The sequence below is a fragment of the Urtica dioica genome, chromosome 12 (genome assembly GCF_054948205.1).
Source record: "Urtica dioica subsp. dioica isolate 48M chromosome 12, U.dioica_male_clone48M_v1_H2, whole genome shotgun sequence".
NCBI lineage: Eukaryota > Viridiplantae > Streptophyta > Magnoliopsida > Rosales > Urticaceae > Urtica > Urtica dioica.
The window spans coordinates 12,893,781-12,917,119 of NC_142767.1; the positions used below are offsets into that span (position 1 = coordinate 12,893,781).

Here is a 23,339-nt window from a genome sequence, read left to right on the forward strand (position 1 = left end):
TAATAAATTATTTCTTCAATGCGGTTTGGTTCATGTTGTTAATTGTATTCGGCTCATGAAGTTTAGGTTGACATGAGAAAACGGAGATTGTTGACAAGGATCGTAGTGCCAAAGGAGTACAAGCCATCCTCGTTGACAAGATTCTTAGTGTCAAAAGAGCCCACACCATCCTATTTAGGACGTTTTTAAGGGTGTTCATGGTGTATAGGTGAAAGTAGTAGAATGAAAAATATCTCAATAAATGAATGATTTGCTATGTTGCTGAATAATGTATTCCATTTGCAAAATATTGCGGATCTCTAAATTTCTTTTATCACTTGTTTCACATTTATTAGTATATAAGCAACCAATAAAACAAAATTCATATCACATGTAAGCATAAAATTAAAGTTCAACCCCAATCTAGCCAATGAACTAAACAAGACGTCCTTCAAATTAGCTTAATTTTTTTTGGCACACATTATTATTGTTAACACCTCTCAACCGTTTTTTGAATATAAATTTCCATTGATGTTGCTAATGAGCAAAAATACAAGGAAAATTGAATTTCACAAAAAAAAAAAAAACTAGCACAATCTAAACCAATCAACCGGACAAGCGGAAATAGCCTTGCTCAAAGAACAACTAAAGAATTCATGCATGATTTTAACTATCTAGAATTCACGAGATATCTCCTTGTCCCAAAAACATAGTAAGACTCCTACAGATTCATGGATGACACATAATCCATCACCTAAACAACATTCAATCCAGTTAAGCACCAGTAGATTAAGCGGAGAACTACATTGAAGGCTAAAAAATTTGAGATTAACGAACAACTCAAAACTTTAATTCAAAGATTTGGCACTCAAGGCTTCAATGATCCTGTGGAAACCAGCACATATACGAAACAAATACCCACGTAATAAAAATTAACCCACAACCAAACTAGATCTAACGTGAAGTAAGTGGGGGAACAATACAATTGATGAAAAATAAAAATACAACCAAACTAAGAATCCTATAATCATTAAGTAAACTATATCAGTTTAAAGAAGAAAATAACTTTTTAGTACACACTACATAATTTTTTTTTACAAGGTTTAAGTGATTTTGGCACGCATTACATACTCGAATGCAGTTGAAACTTGAAATAGTGAGAATAATCCATATAGTTCTCTCTCCTTTTTTTTATTATTATTTTTTTTTTGCCTACATGGATTATTGACATGAGAGAGAGAAAAAAAAAGAAGAACAAATCGATTTGGATATTGACTTCCATAGAAAATATTGAAAAAAAAAACTGGTCTCTCTCTCGATTTGGTCGGCAAAATTACCAATAAAATAGAGCCCTGATAATGGAGGTCAGCGAAAACTTGAGGCCCCAAACGACGGCGCTTAAGTATCCCAACCCTAACCCTGAACCCGATGTTTCCAATCAGCTTCTCAAGCAAAGAGAGGAAGGCGAACTTTCATCCGAGGAAGAACACGTACTCTCTCTCTCTCTCTCTCAACATATGTACACACATTTAGATATATGTGGTTTATGTTAATACTCTGCTTTTTCTCCATGTTAGGTTTGATAGTCAATTTGTTTAGTTTCTGTGAATATGCGAAGTCTTATTGATGATGCATTTGATTCGTGAGAAACGCAAACTTTTGACCTCAGTTTGTATAAGTTTATTTTCTTTATCGTCATTATATGATAAACTGGGAACTTTTTTTAATGGTTGCAAACTTGAATACTATATGTACAACTTTTAGTTCTTTTAGTGTATGATTATACGGCAGCTGAAAATTTATTGAAGTGGAAATGTTTTATAAGAGATAACTGTGCCGATATAAAATTATTGGAATGGGATCCGAATTTTGGCCTCTTTTATGTAAAATTCTCGTCAAACAACCAAACACATTGCCGAATTTAATGTAGCTCTTGTTGTTTCAGGACAGTCAGGATGTTTTGATGTGGTTTAGTTGATTTTGGGCTATATTTTATTCATTCTAATCCTGCTACAATATTCAGTTTCAGTTTCAATATATACCACCTATCCTTTTGAGTGACATTGTTGTTATGTTTTAGTGTGCTTACGTCATTTTCTTGATTTCGTCTTCGAATTTCGTGCGCATTTACTGCATACTATTTTCGCTGCTAACGACCTTCCAAATCGCACACGTAATTTCCTTTTTTATTTTTTTGTGTGATGCATTCGTTTTTATTTTGTTTTTCATAGATGCCTTCTCGGCTTCAAGGAGATCGGGTTCTCTCAAAATCTCAGTGGAATAGCATTGATGGAGCTTCAGGATCTGCTCTCGTTCTTCCAGGAAATAAACGCATCAAAGATGTCCATGTGGGTGAGTCTTTTTACAGCCATAATAAAGTAGACAATAAGTTCTCATCTGTTGCCTTGTTGCAATCCCTTAAGAGTAATTTTTGAGATAGCCGGTCATCCAAAACATGTAAACTATTTGCAAGCTTCTTCGAATATTATTATTATTATTATTTGATTTGATTCCCAGGTGTACTTTGTAATATAATTCCCAGGAGTCTCGGGGTGACGTGTTCGATTAGCGTTTGCCCCGGTCTCTTTAGTCTTTCTCGCAGCCTGGCTTTGTTTTTTCTCATGGCACTGCCGTTTTTTTTTTTTTTTTTTATAATAAAATTTCCGGTTTTTCCTTCTAACAAAAAAAATTATTATTTTGATTTGATTTGTCTTGTTTCGCAGGTAATAATATTTCTGGCCACAATCCTGCTAGCACTGTTGGCATTCAGTCCCAGGCACAAACGCAGCCTGTTTCTCAAAAGAGTTTTGAAAAGAATTGGAGACCATCAAAAGCTAATAACCCTGGTTGGTCTGCTTCAGTTGGAGCTGCCAATAATCTTGTAATACGCTTTTCTGATGATAGCAGCGGCAGCGATTCTGAAGAGAATGTAGAAGAAAGAGCCGCCGAAAGCAAGGCTAATTCAAGTAGAGTGACTGGGACCCGAAAACCTCCGCCTCCACCGCGTTCAAATACGAACAAGAAGAATTCTGCTGTCCTAGGGAAAGCAACACCTCAGAGATTTTCCTTCAACCGAGCACTTACTTCAGCTGCGACAAAAGTGCCGGGTTCCAAATCTGGTGTTGGTGGTGGAAGCTTGTCAGCTGAGCAAGGATCAAGGGTTAAAAACTCCAGTTCCTTCGACAAAAACGTGTCAAATCGAGAAAGTGTGTCTGACCGAAGCATGGATTTGAACAGTAGCAAACTTCAAGATTTGCGGCAGCAGATTGCACTCCGGGAAAGTGAACTGAAGCTTAAGTCCGTGCAGCGGAATAAGGAATCTGTTCCATCAATGGGTGATAATGCTACTATCAGTTTAAACACTAATGCAGCTAAGAGATTCACTGCTACATCTTCAACAAGTGCGCAAATGGAACCAAAAGAGCCAGAAAAGAAGCGCATAAAATTCGGTGGGTCTTTTTCAACCCAGCTGAAATCAGTTGATGCACAAGAAGTTTTTGTTGGAAAATCTACCCTACCACGGAAAGAACCAGCAATGCAGAAAAATGCAATGCCAATTTCAGGCTCAGCTAAGCTTGATCAGCGCCCCAAAGGGAACCTTACTGGTAGAATTGAATCAAATATTGATGAGCGGCAGAAACAAAATGAGAAACGAGTGCCTGGCTTATCAGAAAACATTCCTGCTAGGCCTAAATCTGGTGAGCAAATGCAAGTTCTATCTTTATGAAAACAGCTCTAAATGCCCTAATCAATTGGATGGTTTTGCTCTGCAGGTGGTAATGCTGCAAGTAATTGCATTCAATCTGATGGGAATAGAAAGCAAACAGATGGGTCAAACCAGGCTATAGCATCAGCAAATATGAATTCCCAACTTTCTCCAATAAATGAAGTAAGATCAAGGCCTTAACTCTCCTCAACTAGTACTTGTTACTTTACTCTTTTAAAGCTAACTCGGTTCAAAACATTGTGGATTATCAAACTTCATCGTCAGGGTTTTGGTAGTTCGTGCATTAGTGCTATTAGGGGTTCAAGTATGTGTATGTAGTCATTATATGCTCTAAATTCTACTCATGGTGAAGTCAATTTCAAGATAGATTCTCTTTTAAGTTTTAACTAAAATCTAGGCCGGTCTCTTTGACTGTGAATGTCAAACAGGATTTTACTTGTGAAAAGAAAATTAGGATCTTCACGTATTTCTTTCCTCTTTGAACTTCAACAGAAGGCGTAGAGAAATAAATGGGAATTTTATGAATAGTACAGTTTTTTTTTTCCTCCCTTTAAACTGGTGATGAAAGTCATAATTCTAATCTAGTCCCTTCTGCTGTTTTATGTTATCCCTTCATTCCTCTCAATCTTTTGGTTTGTTTGTTTGTTTTATTTTTTCTTCTAATTCTCTTCAATGTTAACAACGATAGATATATAAGCTTGTTTATTTCTTGTCTATCTATTTCTTACGTATTTTCCTTGGAACATCCAAATTCGAAACATTTTCTTATGGAAATATGATAAACCTTAATCCAGTACATGCTGTATAGAATTGGTTTACAAATAGTGCTAAGATCTTTCTCAAGTTAGCGTGTTTGAATTGGCAGAACATTATGGAGTTGAATCCCCGCAAAAATCAGCAGTCAAGCTCTTTCTCAAACAAAGAGAAAGGTGGAAAAGATCCACTGCAAGATAACCATCCTGAAATGGTCAATAATAAGATGCTACAGCCTCTGCTCGGCAATATGTGCCAGGTTTGTTTCTAAGCGTTCTTGTCATGTTAGAGCCATCTATTTTCTATACCTTTGGCTAGGGTTTCTTGTGTCTGTAGCTTATTTTATTTTCTATTATAGGAATCTGAAAGCCGCTGGAATGGTTTGAGCAATTCAAATGTAGTGGAACATAGAAGCATGGATATGCAGTCATTGGCGGAGATGGAGGAATCAATTGACAAGGATCTCGACGAAGCACAAGAGCTCAGACGCAGCTGTGAAATTGAAGAAAGGAATGCTCTTAAAGCCTATCGTAAAGCTCAGAGGGCTCTGGTTCAGGCTAATGCCAAATGTGCTGATCTTTATCACAAAAGAGAAATGTACTCTGCCCAGTTGCGGTCTTTCATCATGGGAGATCCAAGCTTATTATGTTCTTCGAGGAAGAATGATAAAGTCGAAATTGGGTACTCAGATGATATATCCAGAGATATGCCCTTACTTCCATCAAGCCAACAGTTACAACCAGAATGTGGTCATTTTAATACTGTTGAGATGGGCTCAAACTTTCATGATCTTGATATTCCAGTTCAAAAATCAGATCAGCACGTGAATGGACAGACTGTGGGGTCGGAACCATGCAGTGAGCCAGATGCTAGTACATCTGAGCCATTGTCCCATAGGCGCAAAGCTACTACTGCTGATGGATTTTGCTCTCCCTCTAATGATCGAAATGTTCCGGGCAATGAAGATGACGGGTCATTTTCCTTTGAAAATGAAACCCTTCAACACGGCCTTGAAATTCATTCACAGAACGATTTTGATGGTGACGAAAAGAATTTAACTAAGGAATCAAATAGGGATCTGACAACTGATAAACCCGAGGATTTGATGCTTCTTGAAGCAACATTAAGATCTGAGCTATTTGCTAGGCTGCGGACAAGAAATGTTTTGAAAAACAATAGTTCGTCAGATAATATCCACCTCAATGTGGAACAGAGAGCGGAAAATCATGTCAGCACTGAAAATACCCCGGTGAATTTGGAGAATTCTCTGCCGTCCAACTCCAAAGCAGGATCTGATGGTGGAGGTAATGTTTCACTACGCTCAAAATGTATCCCTAGATTTCAAATTGTTGGAGATTATCTCAGTTAAAAGAAAATGAATTAGACACATGGTCAGTATGCTATTTTAAAGAGGAGAATGCATTTTCAATATTTTCTCTACAAAAAGCCATTTCTTCACATGATTCAGATTAAACTTAATTTTTCCTGTAATGGCATTCAGTTTTGTTTATGATATTGAACTAAGTTGTGATGCACCAGGGTCTATATCCTATTTATTGTAATTATATACGCATATAATTAATTTGGAACTCTTGATTTTAGGCCCTGATGGACGGGAGCCAAGTTACTCTGAAGCGCATGTGGAGATGCAAGATGACTGCTTTATTGAAACCGATTGTTTGGATTCTCATGCTCTTACAGATCCTGGGAAAGAAGGCTCTTGCTTATCAATTTCAGATGTTTTAATGTCTAACATATTCAGAAGTGCTTTCAGTCATTTGAAAATAATATCACCCAAGACATTCATGAAATGTGTGTCAAAGAATAGACAGAATGACAATGGTTATGCAAATGACAAGTTCTGGTGCCGCAATCCTACAACAAAGCTAGCATGTGAGAGTAATGTCGAATTATGGGAATGTAAAACTGGCTCTTATACATGTGATATTCCGGTTGATCCATTTTGGCCGCTATGCATGTATGAGCTACGGGGAAAGTGCAATAACGATGAATGTCCCTGGCAACACGTTAGGGACAATAAGGTCATTTCTCGTGATCAGCATGGTGACATTGATGCCGTTGGTATGGAATCCCGTGCTAATTTTATTTACAAGAAGCATTCCGTTTGTTTAGATATGAACACTATATATACTGTATATTGTTTCTATTTGTTTCAGTATTATGTGCTTTTTATCACTACTAATAATTATGAAATCTCTGTATGCTGCAGAAAAAGTTCCTAGGTACAGTGATGCTATGGCGACACCAACGTATCTGGTGGGCTTTGATAGTCTGATGGCTGATCTTCCTTCATACGAAGCTGTCGTAGCATGGAGAAATGAGCGGGGCTGGAAGAAGTGTTTCAGTCTTTCATTGACTTTATCAAACTTGTTTCTAAGGGATTTGCCTCTGCATGGACCACCATCATGTGGTAGCGAGGGTCGGATAGAGATCCACAGCAGTTGGTGGAGCAGACATTCTTCAGATTTAATCAGTAGAAGTGACAGATTGGTTTCTGTATTATTTCTCTTTCTCTCCCTCCCTTTATTATACTTCATTTTTATGTTCTGCTGTCAGTTTTTTTTTCTTCCTCTAATTTCATAAGCTGGGATTTCATTGGTATTTTACAATTTCAAGCTTCTTTGCTAGTTTATGCTCGTAAGTTTTAGTTTTATGCACGTATGAAATAAGAGTCCATCTCAAGCGAGAAGATGTGCAATTTCATTACTTTTAAATTTTGTGGCCATATGGTTCTGATACTTCTGAAACTTTTCTTTTAACTTTTTTTTAAAGTAACATAAATATTTATTGTTTGCTGAACATAAAGATTACAAATTTTTCTGTAACAATTTATTGTTTGTACTAATAATTATTCTTTTTCTTGTTCTGGAATGTTGTTTGCTCAGAATCAACTTAAGCAACCTGTAGCTGATAACGAGCAAGCCCTGGAAACAGCTATTTTAATTTTCACTCAGGACGTTTTCCTCGAGGGAATGAAAAAGGTGATATTTACTGTCAGCCCTTCACTATATTGGATACAGCATCGGAATCAAATTCAGGATTCTTAATTTCTTACTTCCTGTCATTTTGAATTTTGGTTTCTCAGGCGCTCCCTATACTATCTCGAGCTCTCGAGGATGATCCAACAACTGTATATCTTTGGATTTTGTATCTTCTTATTTACCATAGCAACGTGAAGTCAGTTGTGGCGGATGACATGCTCTCTTGTGCGGTATGTTGTTTCATGTTTGTGCAAGTTAACTACTGTTTGATGTCTTCTATGACAAGGCGGTGCTATTAAGACAGTTTGATTACTTCTTGCAATTTAACTGATGATCTTTTGACTTTCCCATGTTAAACTCGGCTTGTAACATTGACACTGACTTATTGTTGAATTAGCTAGTGTAGTGATGGAATAGTGACAATTTATTTTTTCGGCAGATGGAGTTTGAAACTTTTCTTTGGAACACATTTTCTCTTTTTTTTTTAGGTACAATACATTGAAGGTTCTTACGAAGTATGGCTCATGTACATCAACAGTCGGATGCACGTTGATGATCAGTTGGTGACATATGAGGCAGCAATCAGGGCACTTTGTCGCCACGCCTCCGCTTCTAACCGAGATGGGATACATGCCAGTGCTTGCATATTAGATCTGTTTTTGCAGATGATAGAGTGTTCATGCATGTCCGGGAATGCCGAAAAAGCTATCCAGAAAGTAGTTGAACTCTGCTCTGCTGAACAGGATTCTGATAAGCCTCTGCCGTTACTCTGTGATTTGCTTTCTTGTCTAACGATATCTGACAAATGCATCTTCTGGGTTTGTTGCGTTTACTTCATTGTTTACAAGAAACTACCAGATGTGGTGGTCCGGCAATTTGAATGTGATAAAGAGCTCCCAGAAATTGAATGGTCGTCGATTCTTTTAGTAGACGGTGAGAAGCAGAGGGCACTTGAGCTCATGGAAAAGGGTGCAGAGTATGTTGCTTCTTCACCGATGCAAAGTGAGTCACTTGGAAGTGGTGCTGATCTAACTTCTGCTCAATCTTTTGCTGTCAATCACATTAGATGCACGGCTGCAATAGACAGTCCAGAAAGTTGCTCGAATTTGTTGAGAAAATATCTTCGATTGTATCCTTTCTGCTTGGAGCTTGTTTTGATGTCAGCGCGAGCCCAGAAGCGAGATTTTGAGGAAGCAAGTTTTCTAGGTTTCGAGGAAACCCTAGGTAATTGGCCAAAAGAAACACCAGGAGTTCAGTGTGTATGGAATCAGTATGCTCAGTTGTTTCTGCAGAATGGTCAGTTCGAATTTGGCAAAGAACTTATGGACCGTTGGTATAGTTTTTCTTGGACAGTAAAAGATCAGAACGATGGGTTGCCGACATCAGATTCAACGCTGGAGGCTAATCTAAGTCTTAATCAGATTGACTCCATGTTTGGATTTCTCAATCTGTCTCTCTATAAACTGCTACAAAATGATCGTATTGGAGCTCGGATAGCTGTTGATAAAGCCCTGAGAGCAGCGAGTCAGAATGCGAATTATTTGAAGTACTGCATTAGAGAGCATGCGATGTTCTTCCTCACCGAGGAATCACTAATGGAGGAGAACGCTTCAGTCGGCAGCATTGTTAGCATTTTGAAGTATCACATGGGCGATTACCATATTCTCTCTGCACCCAAGCCTTTGCCTAGAAAATTCATCAACAGCATCAAGAAACCCAGAGTGCAGCAACTAGTCAGTAACATCTTCAGTCCACTCTCAGCTGATTTTTCTCTTGTAAACTTGGTGCTTGAAGTGTGGTTTGGACCACCTCTCTTACCGGAAGAATTCGCAGAACCTTGGCATCTTGTGGACTTTGTCGAACGGATTTTGGACACGTGGCCTTCCAACTACGAGTTGGCTCTATCGCTATGCAAACTCTTAATCAGTCGAAAGAACTCTACGGATATGCTGTTCTGGGCAAGCTCGAACTTAACCAGTGCAATTTTCGATGCAGTCCCAATACCGCCCGAGCACACGTGGGTAGAAGTTGCGCAAGTCTTGGGAAAAGTGACGGGTATTGATGACATTTCTCTGAGATTTTACAGAAGAGCTTTGACAGCGTATCCATTTTCTGTTGGTCTCTGGCGGTCCCATCAGACCTTTCACGTGAAAATGGGGGGAGATGCGAAAACGATCGCGGAAGAAGCCAAAGCAAAGGGCATAGATCTTGATTGATTTCAGGGTTTAGACCGTCGCTGCGGGATTTGTATATGCTTTTGGTGCTGAGGGGTTTGGGTAGCATGTTCTTCATTTCGTGGTGCTAGAGCACACATGCTTGGCAAATTCTTTCCACTGTTTTGCCAATTTTTTGTTGCTAACTGGTGTTTGTTGAGACTGAATTTTGAAATTACAGATGCTTGTACAGGATACAGGTACAAATCAAATATGTTGTAGGCTTGTAGCTTTTACCAACTTAACATGTCTGCCGTTAAGCTGATGAAGATGAGAGTAGATGAAGGTACATAAAGGTGAAGAAGAGGATCACAGTAAGACAGAATCTCAGTCGCAATTAGAATTTTGATTATTCAACTAGGTCTGATGTTCAAAGTAAATCTTTTTGTTTGTTTCTGTTACTGTTCTATCTTGGAAATAAATAATAATCATTTGTGGGTGACTGTAATTACAGTCGTGTGGATTAAATGCAAGTGTGAACTGTAGGTCTTAATATATAGCATGAATTATCTCTCTATTTATATGGCATGTTTCTGTTGAAAAATTTAGAGTTATTTCGCGGCAAAAGTATTCAATACTTTCGATTTATTGCAGTTTATTACTCATTTTTTAAAAGTTGTGGAACAATGTTACAATATTCTTCTACCGTTTCTTCATTAAAATGGATGAAAATACACAAGCAAGTCATTTATTGTTACTTTAATATATTCGTAATTTATTTAAAAATATAGTGTTCTAGCTTTTTCAATATTAAAATAAACGCAAAAATGCGTTAGAGGAGCATACAATTCACCCAAAGCTAAAGAGTGAGCAATTTTTAAAATTTTTGTAAATATTATAAAAATATGGTTTTTATTTTTTAGTTTTACTTATTTATATGGTTTATATGTGTCTTTTAATCTATTTTAACGGACAACTAGTAACGGTGGAAAGATATTATAACATCGAATATTTTTCTCGTGACTTTTAAAGAATGAGTATTAAACTGTAATAAATAAAAAATATCGATTATTTTTACGCTAATAACTCAAAAATTTATGTTAAGAAATGAATTTCTCTCTCTCTCTCTCTCTCTCTCTCTCTCTATATATATATATATATATATATATATATATATATATATATATATATATCAAGACGTGTTAATCATGTTTCAAGTTGACGTGTATATTTTGCACGTCAACTTTAATTTCTGTACAACATTTTAAAGGGACAAAAAACATACGCAAGTGCACGTAATTTTTTTTAAACAAAATCAAAGAATATGACTGAAGATTGATATTACTATGTACTAAAATTGAATAAAATGTAACTGATTACAATTACTTCGACTAAAAAACTATTTCGTCCCTTGATCCCTGAAAATAATGCACTTATGGAATCCAATCCAGTGAAATATCTTATTCTCCTCTGCTCGGGGGATGTAGAACCACGACATCTTTGCCTTTAATCCTGCACGAAGAAAAAAAAAGTATACATTTAATAACAATAGTGAAACAGTTTTTATGAATGCAGGGAAATTAAAAAATTATACATGAAGTCCATGTCCTCCCATTCGGGGAATATTTCAGTATCGATTGCCATGAGCTCAGCAACGGTCTCAGAACCAGCTTGCTGGTCACGGTATGGGTTGGCGGTTTGTGCAAGGAATTCCATGAACGTAACAGCTTTGTTGCTATCCAAGTCGACGTTCTTTAACACCGGTTCTTCGCTGCAACAAAAAAATAATTTAATATAACTGCTAGGAAAAGTCAAGTGCTACGCACGTGATAAATTAAATATTTTTTAGTAAATACGATGTCACTTGTGGTTTTTTTTTTTTTTTTTTGACATCGTATTTAGTAAAATTTACCTCGGATCTTGTAAGGGTCGTTTTCCGCTAGTCTTGTCTTCCAAAGGAAGATGTATGTGTTGCCCACCACAATCAACCTCATTGTTATTTTCGTCTAAACGTCTTTCATGTGGACAACCCTGAATTTCGCAGCCATAGGATTCATGACCAGTGGGTCTGTAAGAGAAATCCTGTAAAAAGTGACATCACAAACAGGTTAAAAAAATCACCGATTAGTATTCAGTAGTAAGCACACCATAATCCACTTTCAAGAAACACAAAGATAAACACAAGAGAAGTAAGGATCACAAAGTGGTCGGACAATGTAAACCCTAATAATCACGTTAAGATTTACTTTAATATAGTGTCGCGCTTAATTTCTACCCATCTTCATCTGCAACATCTAGGGTAGAAAATGAAATAATCCACTTAATTACATCGAGAAAATCTTTATTAGATTGGCTAATGGAATATTATCTTAATACCACATAAGCTGTAGATTCTGATGCATCAAAATCGGCTTTTAAAGGGATGTAGAAGGATAGAGGAGCTTTATGGACTCTATTTTTGTTGTTATGATGACCGTTGCGTTAAAAAAAAGAAAAGAAATATCTATACAGTAATTATAATACATCGAGTTAATTTTTTTTAATATTCCTAAGTTATAACTTCTTTGTCTATATCCTCGTCGGTTTGGACGACGATGAGCCATAAATGTTTTAGTTTCTTTGATTTTAGTGATTTATTGGAATGAATATTTTCAAAACATAAAATTACCTTGTTTTGGTGGTCTGACTGGACGATCGGTTGTGGTTTCTGAGGGGAGTGACGAGAGACACGGCCGAGTTCTTGGTCGACTGGTTGTCCGTTCTGAAGGACGACGGAGTGACGAGAAGCACGGTCGAGTTCTTGGTCGACTGGCTGTGCGTTTTGAAGGACGACGGAGTGAAGAGAAGCACGGCTGAGTTCTTGGTCAACTGGTTGTGCGTTTTGAAGTACGACGGAGTGAAGAGAAGCACGGCTGAGTTCTTGGTCAACCGGTTGTGCGTTCTGAAGTACAACGGAGTGATGAGAAGCACGGCCGAGTTCTTGGTCGACCGGTTGATCTTGAGTGATGTCCTGACCAGATTCTTGGTGGATCACCAGTTCTTGGGCATTAGGCGTGCGAAGTCTGATCATGTCTCTGAGCCTGTCGATCTCCTGGGTCTTCTCCGCCAGTTGTGCCTCAAGATTCTTGATTATTCCTAGGGTCCCGGTAACCGGGGATTCGGTCCGTTTCTGACACTCATATACAACCGACGTCATTGCATCGCTGAGCAGCTCTTCCGGAATCTCCATGGCGTTCTCTAGAGTCTTCACCAATTTTCTGACGTCATAAAATCGGGATACGACCTTGAACTTCTCGGGCTCGTTCGCCGGAAAATATTTCCTGAAAGCACAGTTCTTCCCGCACTTATCCTTCAGATGCTTGCACATCGCACAGCTCTCCGACTTCCTCGAACGGCCTTGCATCGCCTTCCTCTCTCTCTCTCTCTCTCTCTCTCTCTCTCTCTCTCTGCCTTGGGTTTTATTTTGTCTGCTCAACGAGGTAGGTTTTTGATATATGAACGTTTAAATTTCAGAGAAGCGGTCTATATATATCCGCGCGAATAGAATGTGCGTAAAAAATAAAACAAATGTATATAATTGTATGTAATAAGTCAGAATCCTAGTTCATTAGCATTTTCAACCAATCACCACACGACACGTCAGCTTCAAACAAAGTGGGTTTTATTCACTTATTCTTAGACGCTCAGAGCAAAATACTTATTCGTAACGATGCATTATTCAGAGTTTTAAACGTTATGAGTAAAACAAATATATAACTCAAACTGTACATTTTGCTCTTGTGGCCATGTTTTCGTCTGTTCATCTTTTTTTTTTTGGGTCCTTGTTGATACATGCGTAGTTCATGTAAGCCTAAACCTGATATGGGTGGGCGATTGACAACCATTGAGGTGATTAGAGAGAATGACTCTTTGGTTATTCTCGGACGGATCGAGCTTCAATGACCGGCCCGTTCTTGAAGAAGTGGCATGTGCTAGGAGGTTGAGAAAGTGCTCTCCAAAGCCTGACAGATTATTCCTGAAATCAAGCTCCGAGAGCTGTCTTTGATCCGAAAGAGCAGACACTTGGTGCGATGATCCGTGCAGGTGCTATGCTAGGATGCTTTGATTTGGTGAAGCCATACACTGAAGATCCTGTATGCAGCTCAATCGAGATTGGAATCGGATGTGGCAATTTTGGAGGAAATATTGTTTCTTTATTGGTGGGGATCGTTGCTCGGTGAAGCAATGGCGAGACGAGATGGTTATGGAGAAGTTTTGTCAGTGCCGACTCGGCAATGGAGTCTGAGCTTTTCAGCATCTACCTCACTCTGTTGTTATTAGCTGATGTATTGGTAGAAACTGGACTATCTGAATTCCAAGTGCCCTTTCTTCTAGGAATTGATCCCTTTATTTGCGTTCCGTGTCTTAGGAACTTGAATACAACGTCTCAGTCAATTCGATGTGTAAATGGGCATTGTTTTCTCAAGTTCCTTGTGCAGGGTAGCATTTCATTTGGCTAGAGAAGAAGAAATTAACATCTGGGTTGTTAGTTTTTCTGTTTTTTTTTTTTCCTTTAGTTGAATTGTTCTGTTGATGTCTGACAAACTATGGTGTGAATTGTGATTATACAACATTTGTTTTTTTTTTTTTTTAATAAGATTAGTGTGCCAATAAGCAACATAACATCTGTGAATCTTGTCCTCATGGAAACTATAGTCAAAAGTCGTAAACATACTTGGAAGATTAATACTTTGTATGAGTGAAGTAGTAGTGTAGCCTTTTTTGCGGTTGTTGTTGACTTGATGCCAAGTTTTATACGTTTTGAGCTAAACAAATCTGACTCAATCCCTACACTTTGGTCTTGTTGCCATGTTTTTTGTTTTTGAATGTTTTGGGCCTCGTTGAACATGGATAGTTCATGTAGCCTAAATCTGATTTAGTGTGGACGGTGATTTCATCTCAGCAGCTAGACGAGCTCTGAGAGCTGCGTTTGATCCCAAAGAGCAGAGACCTGGTGCAATGATCCGTGCAGGGGCTATGATAAGAGGCTTTAGTTTGGTTAATCCCGATATGAATAATCAGAGTGTAGAAGGGTCTTTCCTTGCCATTTTAAGGGACAACTAAAAGAGGTCTTGATATTTTTAGGGACATCTAAGAGTGTCCTGTTTCTGCTTAAGTCTTTCAAATCGGTCCTGTCTTGCCTATCGAGCCCTCTGTTTGGAGATTAACGGCAATCAGTATTTACTTGGTCATGGCGAGACGTCACACGAGTCCGAAACAAAATCTTGATCCACAGAAAATAAGTTTGCCAAAGAAAGATGAATTCAGTTGTTTTTCAGGGATGCTAATCCAGTATTACGCCATCTACATCAACCACTTTAACAAGCGACTCTATTATTTTATTTTTATGAATTCTATAAAATCAAAGTTTCTTTTATGTGCTTTTGGGACCACATGCTTTGAAGAATACAATTGAAGCAGCCAAGCTACATTTCCAATTTACCGGACTAAGTTTAACCTTCAAAGTTAAGAAGAAAAAAGATAACACTATCATATTGAAAGATCTTAATGCATTCGATTGATAAAAATCATCTATCCATGTTTAAACAGTCTAGAAACCGAGCATATCTTGTTTGATTTTTCCTTTGTAACATACTTCTACCCCATATTCTGTTACATTTATTCATTTGTAAACTACTCTGTTAAACATGTATTTCTTCATTTTCTAGTGCAGCTTGTATAATTTTTAGCAGTTTATTTATTTGTATTCGTACTATTTTCAAGTTCACTGTTTGAAAGCTAGTACTAGGAAAAAAAAAAAAATTGAGCTAAAGCAGCCAAAAAATAAATAAAATTAAACAATAAAAAAAGGTATTAATTAAATGGTATCCGGATCAGGAGGCACGAGTCTTGACAGAAACCAGAGTTTCGGCATAGAAACTTCCATAAGTGGAATACGGCAGCACGGATACCGGAATTGGAACTTTCCTACACTCTTTGGTAGAGAGATTATACGACATCAAGCTCCCGTCATATCCGGCCATCAACAACTCGTCCTCCTTCCAGAACGCTATTGGATTTGACACGCCCGGCAACTCCCCGAGCCAATAATATTTGGACCAAACACCACCAGCGTCGCCGTCCATGACCCACATCTCGAACGCGTCGGAGAAGTTGAAGACAACGAGCGAGTCGTTCCACACGAGCGGCGGCATCAGAAAAGCCCTTTGGTCTCGAGGTTTCGGCAGATCAATGCCGCCGAAACTCTCGTCGGACAAGTCGAACCATACCAGAGTATCCTTCCCCATGTAGGTGTGCCAGTACAACCGCCCTTTCAGGTACGTTCCGCTCCCTTTGACCTGCCATTCTGTGGTAAGTTTCATCTCTTTCCAGAGACCGGTTCGCAGAGTGTACACCTCGGCCTTGGACACCCCCGGGGCTGATATGTGCTGTAACAGCCTCACAAACTTGTAGTCGTCGGTTCTGGGGTCGTGGCCGAACCCACAGCCGGAGAACAAGTTGTAGACGTCGGCGACGCCCGACGAGGTTTGGACAAACTCGTGCTCTCTGAGCGCCGGGTTATAGAAGAGGACTCGGTGCGAGAAAAAGGGAGACCGGTCAACGAAGCAGATGATTCCATTGCAGTGATAGCCGAGTAGGGAGACTATATAGCCGCACCCGTCTCCGAGTAGCGTCGGGCGGATCGGGATGTGAATTTCTCCTCTCAACGCAATGGAATCGCCAACGTTGAGGAGAGAAAGCACTTGCTTCTTTTCGAGCTCGACGTCGTAGCCATACTTGTCCAACACCGCGAACGGGTCTCGGCGGGCCCACCCTAAGAGCAAAGAAGACGGTGCCTTGTTTGCTTGGAGTTGAAGGTGGTCGTTGACGAACTTGTGGTCGGTTATTAGAGAGTTCCAAGCCCTGCAAACGCTTCTGAATCGGACCAAAGACTTCACCGGCAACTTCAACAGTATTTGTTCCCCCACTTCTGGTGGAACATCATAGCCGGAGGATATTCTCTTCCTCTTCATATCTGTGTTTGTTCACAATTTGGTAGCTGTGAATAAGGCAATACTCTACTTGTGCTACAGAGCTTAAAGTGTTGTATTTATAAGGAAACACAGAAATCCTACTCCTATTCAAACACGAATGAAATATTTAATCTCCTAATCCTACTTTAAAATCACAACATTATAATATATTTTCTACAATTTTTAGATTGTATATATTCTAATTTCGACGAAGATAGAGATGGCGATGGGTCCGGTATGACCCAATATGGCTGACCCGAAGAACAAGAACAAACGATGGACAAGCTTACCTCTTCCGAACCCGAACTTGGAGGAATCAGAGTTTTCGACCGAAGACAACAGTGGAATCAAAGTCCGATGATGAGAGAGGAGCGAAAACAACGAGTACGATGAGGATGAAAGAGGAGATTTAGAGGACCAATCGTAGTGCGTTTAGGGATAGAGCGTATTGAACAAGTTTTTTTTTTTAGGTTCACGGCGAAGAGGTTGGAGGAATCAGAGTTTTCGACCGAAAAACAACAGTGGAATCAAAGTCCGACGTTAAAAGAGAGAAGCGAAACCAAACATGATTTTATTTTGCATATATATATATATATATATACTTAATCATTATGAAAATATAAATAATTCATAGAGCATAAAAAATAGTTAATTATTACGGAAAGTACTGTTTTGTTTTCAAAAGCCGAATTGGGATAAAAATCTAGCTCAAATAGAATATTTTGAAAACTGTTACGCGGCTCGTTTATTTTTTTTATTATTATTTTTTTTTTAATTGAAAAATTGCCACAAATATGTTTTAAAAATTGCGGCATATATGCTTTAAAAATTGTCACAAATATGTTTTACATATGTTTCAAATCTAGTCAACATCTCAAATGTATTTTGAATATAGTCACAAAATCTATGTGCCAAATTATTTTCTGTTAATTTTTGTTATATTTTGGATATTTGTATGTTGTTAATTTTTATTAATGATTGTTTTTGAAAAATTAACAAGACATTGATTATTTATCAAAATTTGAGTTTGTATATGACTAATTAGCTATAATTTTTTTTTAATGTTTGGCACCTTATGTGATTACATCGATTTGATATGTCTACGAGACAGTAAAACATTGACCTCCGCACATAATTCTCTTGTTTCAATTCCTTCTTATGATTGCCCTCATGTGAGAGAAATACGCCGAATTGTCATCCTTGAGCCAAGATTCTATAATTTTTTTCCGAGAAACGTCCTCTAATTTGGCATTGAGCTCGAAAAGCAAAAGCTCTTATTCGACCACCAATTGTTTTTGGTTATTTGCGGAAAAAGAGACCTCATTTAAAACATAATAATCTCTAAATCCCAAGGTTCAGTTTCATCCTTGACCTTTCCCCACGTCTCGTTTGCCACCGCTGAAGCTTTTTTTCCAATCCTTCAACTTCTCTTCACAAAAAAATCACGTTTTGGACCATGTTCCAGTTAGCTCCATCAAGCGTCCACAATCGATTGACACCCCAGGACATCCATCCACAGTTCGTAAAATTGGAAGAAATCCAATTAGACAACCCAATCACTAGAAGAATCCAAACTCTAACCATGCTATGATTTGTTAAGTGAGTGTTTACTTGAGATAATTTTAGATGCTAAGAATCTAAACTCTGACCATACTATGATCATTTGATAAATGAGTGGTACCTCCCCCAAAGGCCCAAACACAATAGCCATCTTCTACATCGCCCACTGACAACTAGTGAAACCACAAACAAGAGAAATTGATCTGCCCCAAAAGACTAAATTGGAATATAAATGCTAAATTGGACACGGCCCTTTAGACTCTAAACATTCCATAATTAGCTTCAGGGACGAAGCCAGGAATTTTTTCTAGGGGGGGCTAATCGATATATGATATAGTAAAATAATATTTTCAATTGTTCGTACAAAAATCTAATTGCTATTTAAAGATTAAAAAAAAAAAAACAAATTCCATTATAATTGGCCTCGCCGAGTTTTCATTTTTTGAAATCTTTGAAGAATGACCTCGTTGTCAAGCTGATCAAATATATCATTCTCAATGTATACAAGTAGGCTATCATTCATCCATTGGTCTCCCATTCGATTCCGTAACCGATTCTTCACAATTTTCATAGCTGAAAACACTCGTTCCACCGTAGCTGTAACAACCGGTAAAATTAATGACAATGTAACAAGCCGATAAACTAAAGGATATACATTTTGTCTTCTTGTTTCAACCATTTTCATCGAAAGCTCCCCAATACATTCAAGCCTCGTGAATTGTTCGCTGCTTCGCATATCCATGATATAAGTTTCAAGTTGATCATCAAGTACCATAAGCTCAATTTCTGAAAAATCTTTCGGGTAGTATCGAGCCAACCGAATCAACATTTGCTTGTCGAAAGCAAAGAATGAGTCTTTTGGACACAAACAAGACACACATAGAAGCAAATCGGTGTTTACCTCGTTAAATCGGTCATTTAGCTCTTGTAGTTGCATGTCGATGACGCTATAAAACAATTCCACTCGAAAATAGTGCAAGTTTGTAATTCTTGGAGCTTTACGGCGTGATCTTCCTCGATGTACATAAGTATCCGCCATAACCGGAACATCTATACCATGTTTTTCACAAAATGAAGACTTGAACAAGAAATGAGTCCCACCCAGCATCTCTCATCTTCTGCATCCGTTCCTTACAAATTTCACCAAATTCATGGCATTTACGATGTCTTGATCCTTTCTTTGAAGCGCTTTCGATAATTCATTTGTCACTGCCAACAAAGCTCTCATCAAATGAAGGCTAACCACGAAATCAAAGGACATCATAAACTCTAATAAATTATTCTCTTCAGCTCTTTGTCCCGAGTTTGTTCCATCATCAACAATTAATTCAAGAACATCAATAATAGACGAGAACATGCCAATAATGCTTAGTAAACTCTCATAATGTGAACCCCACCGAGTATCACCTGCACGCTTGATGGTAGTCTCTTGATTTAGCCCTTGCCCACTTAATAAAGCACCATTCTTCAAAGCTTCAATAGTTATAGCCTCTTGTTTCTGTCGAAGAATATCACAACGTTTCGAGGAAGCACCAACGACATTTACCACACCACTGACCAAAGAAAAGAGTGATGTGCTTCTTAGCAACCGCGACAAGTACCAATTGGAGTTGATGAGCGAAGCAGTGAACATAATAAGCACATGAGTTTTCTTTCAAAATAAGTGTTTTGAGACCATTGAATTCGCCACGCATATTACTTACTCCATCGTATCCTTGTCCTCGCAAGCTAGATAGACCCAATCCATATTTTGAAAACACCTTATCAATAACATACTTCAACGAAGCAGATGTAGTGTCGCCAACAAGTTCAATGCCTATAAAGCGCTCTATCACTCTTCCACTCTTGTCAACATAGCGGAAAACGATCGCCATTTGTTCTTTCATTGAAATATCCCGCGACTCATCAACTAAAATAGAGAATAACGCGCTGCGCATATCTTCAATGACGACATTTAGAGTCTCTTCCGCGGCTGCTCGCACAATATCTTTTTGAATGTCAGATGATGTCAACTTCAAATTTTCAGGAGCATTCTCTAAAGTGACGGCTTTGATATCATCGTTGTGATCGGATAAAAACTTTAAAAGCTCAAGAAAATTACCTCGATTTCTTGAACTTTCAGACTCGTCATCTCCACGAAAGGCAAGTCCTTGCCTTAGAAGAAAGCGGACACAATCAGTTGATGCAGTCAAGCGACTCCGATACTCTTTACGAGCTTGTTCCGATTGTTTAACCAAAACTGTTCGAATATGTTGTTCTTGATTCATCAAATCTTCACATTTCTTCCAAGCTTGGTTGTGGGCACTTGAAGGACCTCCAACATGCTTCCGGAGTTTATCTTTCTTTTTGAAATTCGTAAACCCCGTACCGACAAAAGAATCACCGCCTCCTTGTTCTCCGTTATCGGGTTTGAAAAGATAACAACATAGACAAAATGCAGCATCTTTAGCTATACTATATTCTAACCAAGTAGAGTATTCTGCAAACCAATCAACAACAAATCTTCTTGATTGACTCCCGACGGGTGTTAATGGAAACGTATGATCTTGAGGCTGACAAGGATCTCTTTGCATATAAGCTCGTCGAACTTCGTCTCGGATGTTAGGACTATACTCTAAAATCGGAGCTCTCAATCCAGGATCACTAGGAAGTTCAGAGCGATTGAAATTGACCTTACATGATTTACTAGGATTTTCAATCTGTCCGTGTGGTACAGAATCATTTATCTTTCGTTTGTAATATCTTTCCATCATAATCTGTAGAAGACATTGAAGATAGTTATTACAGTTTGTTTTTCTAAATACGGAGGTCATTGTGTATAATACAATCATGATATAATTAGCTATTGATATGGGATTATGGATCCAGAGAGAATGGCATACAAAATCCACCAAATTTCCACTTCCCCTTTTGATTTATGCCACAAATTACAAATCATAGGCAATCAGGACGAAATACCCTTTACCCAAAGATATATTGCAACGTGAAAAAAAAAAATCTTGACCAGTGGAGGATTAAGTCAGTTACGAGACAAATACAATTTACTAGGTTACATAATATGTATTTAATCCAACCTCTTAAGAGATATTAAAGGATAGAGATGATAAAAATTTCCACTATCTTGAAACAATTACTGATTAAAATAGTTATCAATCAGTTTTATTAAAAAAAAAGTAAAAAAATTACCTGTGACCCACAAAAGGCACAAGCGCACGCACAACAAATTTTGTCTGCTTCGAAAGACCCACACACCAACACAGAGATAAGCTTGAAGAAGAAGATAACCTTTAAAATATCAATATTTTATTTATTCTATTTTTAGTTAAACGCGGGCTTCTAATAAATATCAAAGTAATATGTAAATGGGCTTACGCTTGATTGGGCTATAAACTGAGACTTCAATTTTTTTTTTTCAATAATTTCAAGGGGGGCTATAGCCCCTCCTCACTACCACGTCCCTTAATTCGTGCCTGATTAGCTTGTTATCCATGATAATCCAAGTCAGCGAATAAATAATGTGAAATACTCTAGCGCCTATGCACCGCGGTTCCTCTTTGCTTATCGATCGTTGTTGTCGTTCTTCCCATCGCTATCCATAAATCAAAGATCGGGTTAGGTGAGTCATTCTCTATCTTCGTCGAACCTAGAATATAAATGAAAATATAGGATAATGTTGAGATTAGAAATTAGGATTAGCATTTCTTTGTTTCCTAATAGATACAACACAGTTGACTTATTACCATTATATAACTTGACTGTAAATTGAAAACAAACACAAAGATGAAGATGAAGAGGAATAGGATATCATCCGGCTATGATGTTCCGCGAGAATTGGAGGAACAAATTCTGTTGAAGTTGCTGGTGAAATCTCTGGTCTAATTCAGAAGCGTTTGCAGGGCTTGGAGCTCTCTCATAACCAGCCACGAGTTCGTCAACGGCCACCTTCAACTCCATGCAAACAAGGCACCGTCTTCTTTGCTCTTAGGGTGGGCCCGCCGAGACCCGTTCGCTGTGTTGGACAAGTATGGCTATGACGTCGAGCTCGAAAAGAAGCAAGTGCTTTCTCTCCTCAACGTTGGCGATTCCATTGCATTGAGAGGAGAAATTCACATCCCGATCCGCCCGACGCTACTCGGAGACGGGTGCGGCTATATAGTGTCCCTACTCGGCTATCACTGCAATGGAATCATCTGCTTCGTCGACCGATCTCCTTTATTCTCGCACCGAGTCGTCTTCTACAACCCGACGCTCAGAGAGCACGAGTTTGTCCAAACCTCGTTGGGCGTCCCCGACGTCTACAACGTGTTCTCCGGTTGTGGGTTCGGCCACGACCCCAGAACCTATGACTACAAGTTTTTCAGGTTATTACAACACATGTCAACCCTGGGGCTGTCCAAGGCCGATGTGTACACTCTGAAAACCGGTGTCTCGAAATAGATCAAACTTACCACAAACTGGTAGGTCAAAGGGAGATGGGCGTACTATTGCGATATATTCGCACACGCAAGTGCACATAGTCACTCAAGTAGTAAATTGTAAGTACGAGTCGATCCCACGAGGACTTTGCTTATCCGATACTCAACCAACTAGTCACGAATTGAACTCAAGAAAACGAAGGATGATTAGTAAATAATTTGCAGAAAATAAATAAAAGCACAAATTAAACACGGGTAAATGGATACGAGGATGGCAAGGGAATCTGCTTCGCTAAACTCTCATATGGTCGAGATTTCTAGAATTACACATGATTTCTCAGTTCTCTCTCTCTTCACTAATCACACTCACGTAATTATATTATTGAACTTCTCTCGAGCATCTAACAACCTATGTCAATATCGATTTTTTATCTCTCAATCTTTAACCTAACAAATACGACAAGCGTTGGAACAAGAGCGTTCTCACGATTCCATAACAGCCTAACTATCTTTAGCTTAAGATTGTACTACGGTGAGCTAATTCTTATGCACTATCAACCTAATCTTTCTTGACCATCAAGTCAAGCCTAAAAATCATGAATGAGGTCATGAATCTCAAACAAGCAGTAAACATAAAATCAATTCAAGCGATAGAGAAAATGAACAGAAAATACTTCAATTAAATAGTTATGAATCTACAGCCATATTCAAGCAAAACTAAACCATCATCCTTAAGG

General features: G+C 38.4%; 3 protein-coding genes and 1 pseudogene across 3 annotated transcripts; 2 read left to right on the forward strand and 2 right to left on the reverse strand.

The window, feature by feature from the left end:
- Nucleotides 1-1,220: 1,220 nt before the first annotated feature.
- Nucleotides 1,221-10,214, forward strand: LOC149379243 (zinc finger C3H1 domain protein). Its single transcript, XM_089602711.1, has 11 exons — nucleotides 1,221-1,469; nucleotides 2,211-2,331; nucleotides 2,703-3,677; nucleotides 3,753-3,868; nucleotides 4,572-4,718; nucleotides 4,818-5,763; nucleotides 6,062-6,541; nucleotides 6,690-6,976; nucleotides 7,366-7,461; nucleotides 7,566-7,691; nucleotides 7,950-10,214. Exons 1-11 carry the CDS (start codon nucleotides 1,338-1,340, stop codon nucleotides 9,675-9,677), a joined length of 5,154 nt encoding a protein of 1,717 aa, XP_089458837.1. The 5' UTR covers nucleotides 1,221-1,337; the 3' UTR covers nucleotides 9,678-10,214.
- A 5,138-nt stretch (nucleotides 10,215-15,352) lies between these two features.
- On the reverse strand, nucleotides 15,353-17,171 carry LOC149379244 (F-box/kelch-repeat protein At3g23880-like). Its single transcript, XM_089603683.1, has 2 exons — nucleotides 16,918-17,171; nucleotides 15,353-16,629 (listed from the first exon to the last, which is right to left on the reverse strand). Exon 2 carries the CDS (start codon nucleotides 16,625-16,627, stop codon nucleotides 15,488-15,490), a length of 1,140 nt encoding a protein of 379 aa, XP_089459809.1. The 5' UTR covers nucleotides 16,628-16,629; nucleotides 16,918-17,171; the 3' UTR covers nucleotides 15,353-15,487.
- Nucleotides 17,172-18,599: 1,428 nt separating this feature from the next.
- On the reverse strand, nucleotides 18,600-20,454 carry LOC149379245 (uncharacterized; annotated as a pseudogene).
- Nucleotides 20,455-21,967: 1,513 nt separating this feature from the next.
- Nucleotides 21,968-22,624, forward strand: LOC149379246 (uncharacterized). The gene is made up of 2 exons (XM_089603977.1): nucleotides 21,968-22,041; nucleotides 22,084-22,624. The coding sequence occupies exons 1-2, from the start codon at nucleotides 21,968-21,970 to the stop codon at nucleotides 22,622-22,624; spliced, it is 615 nt and encodes a 204-aa protein (XP_089460103.1).
- Nucleotides 22,625-23,339: the final 715 nt, after the last annotated feature.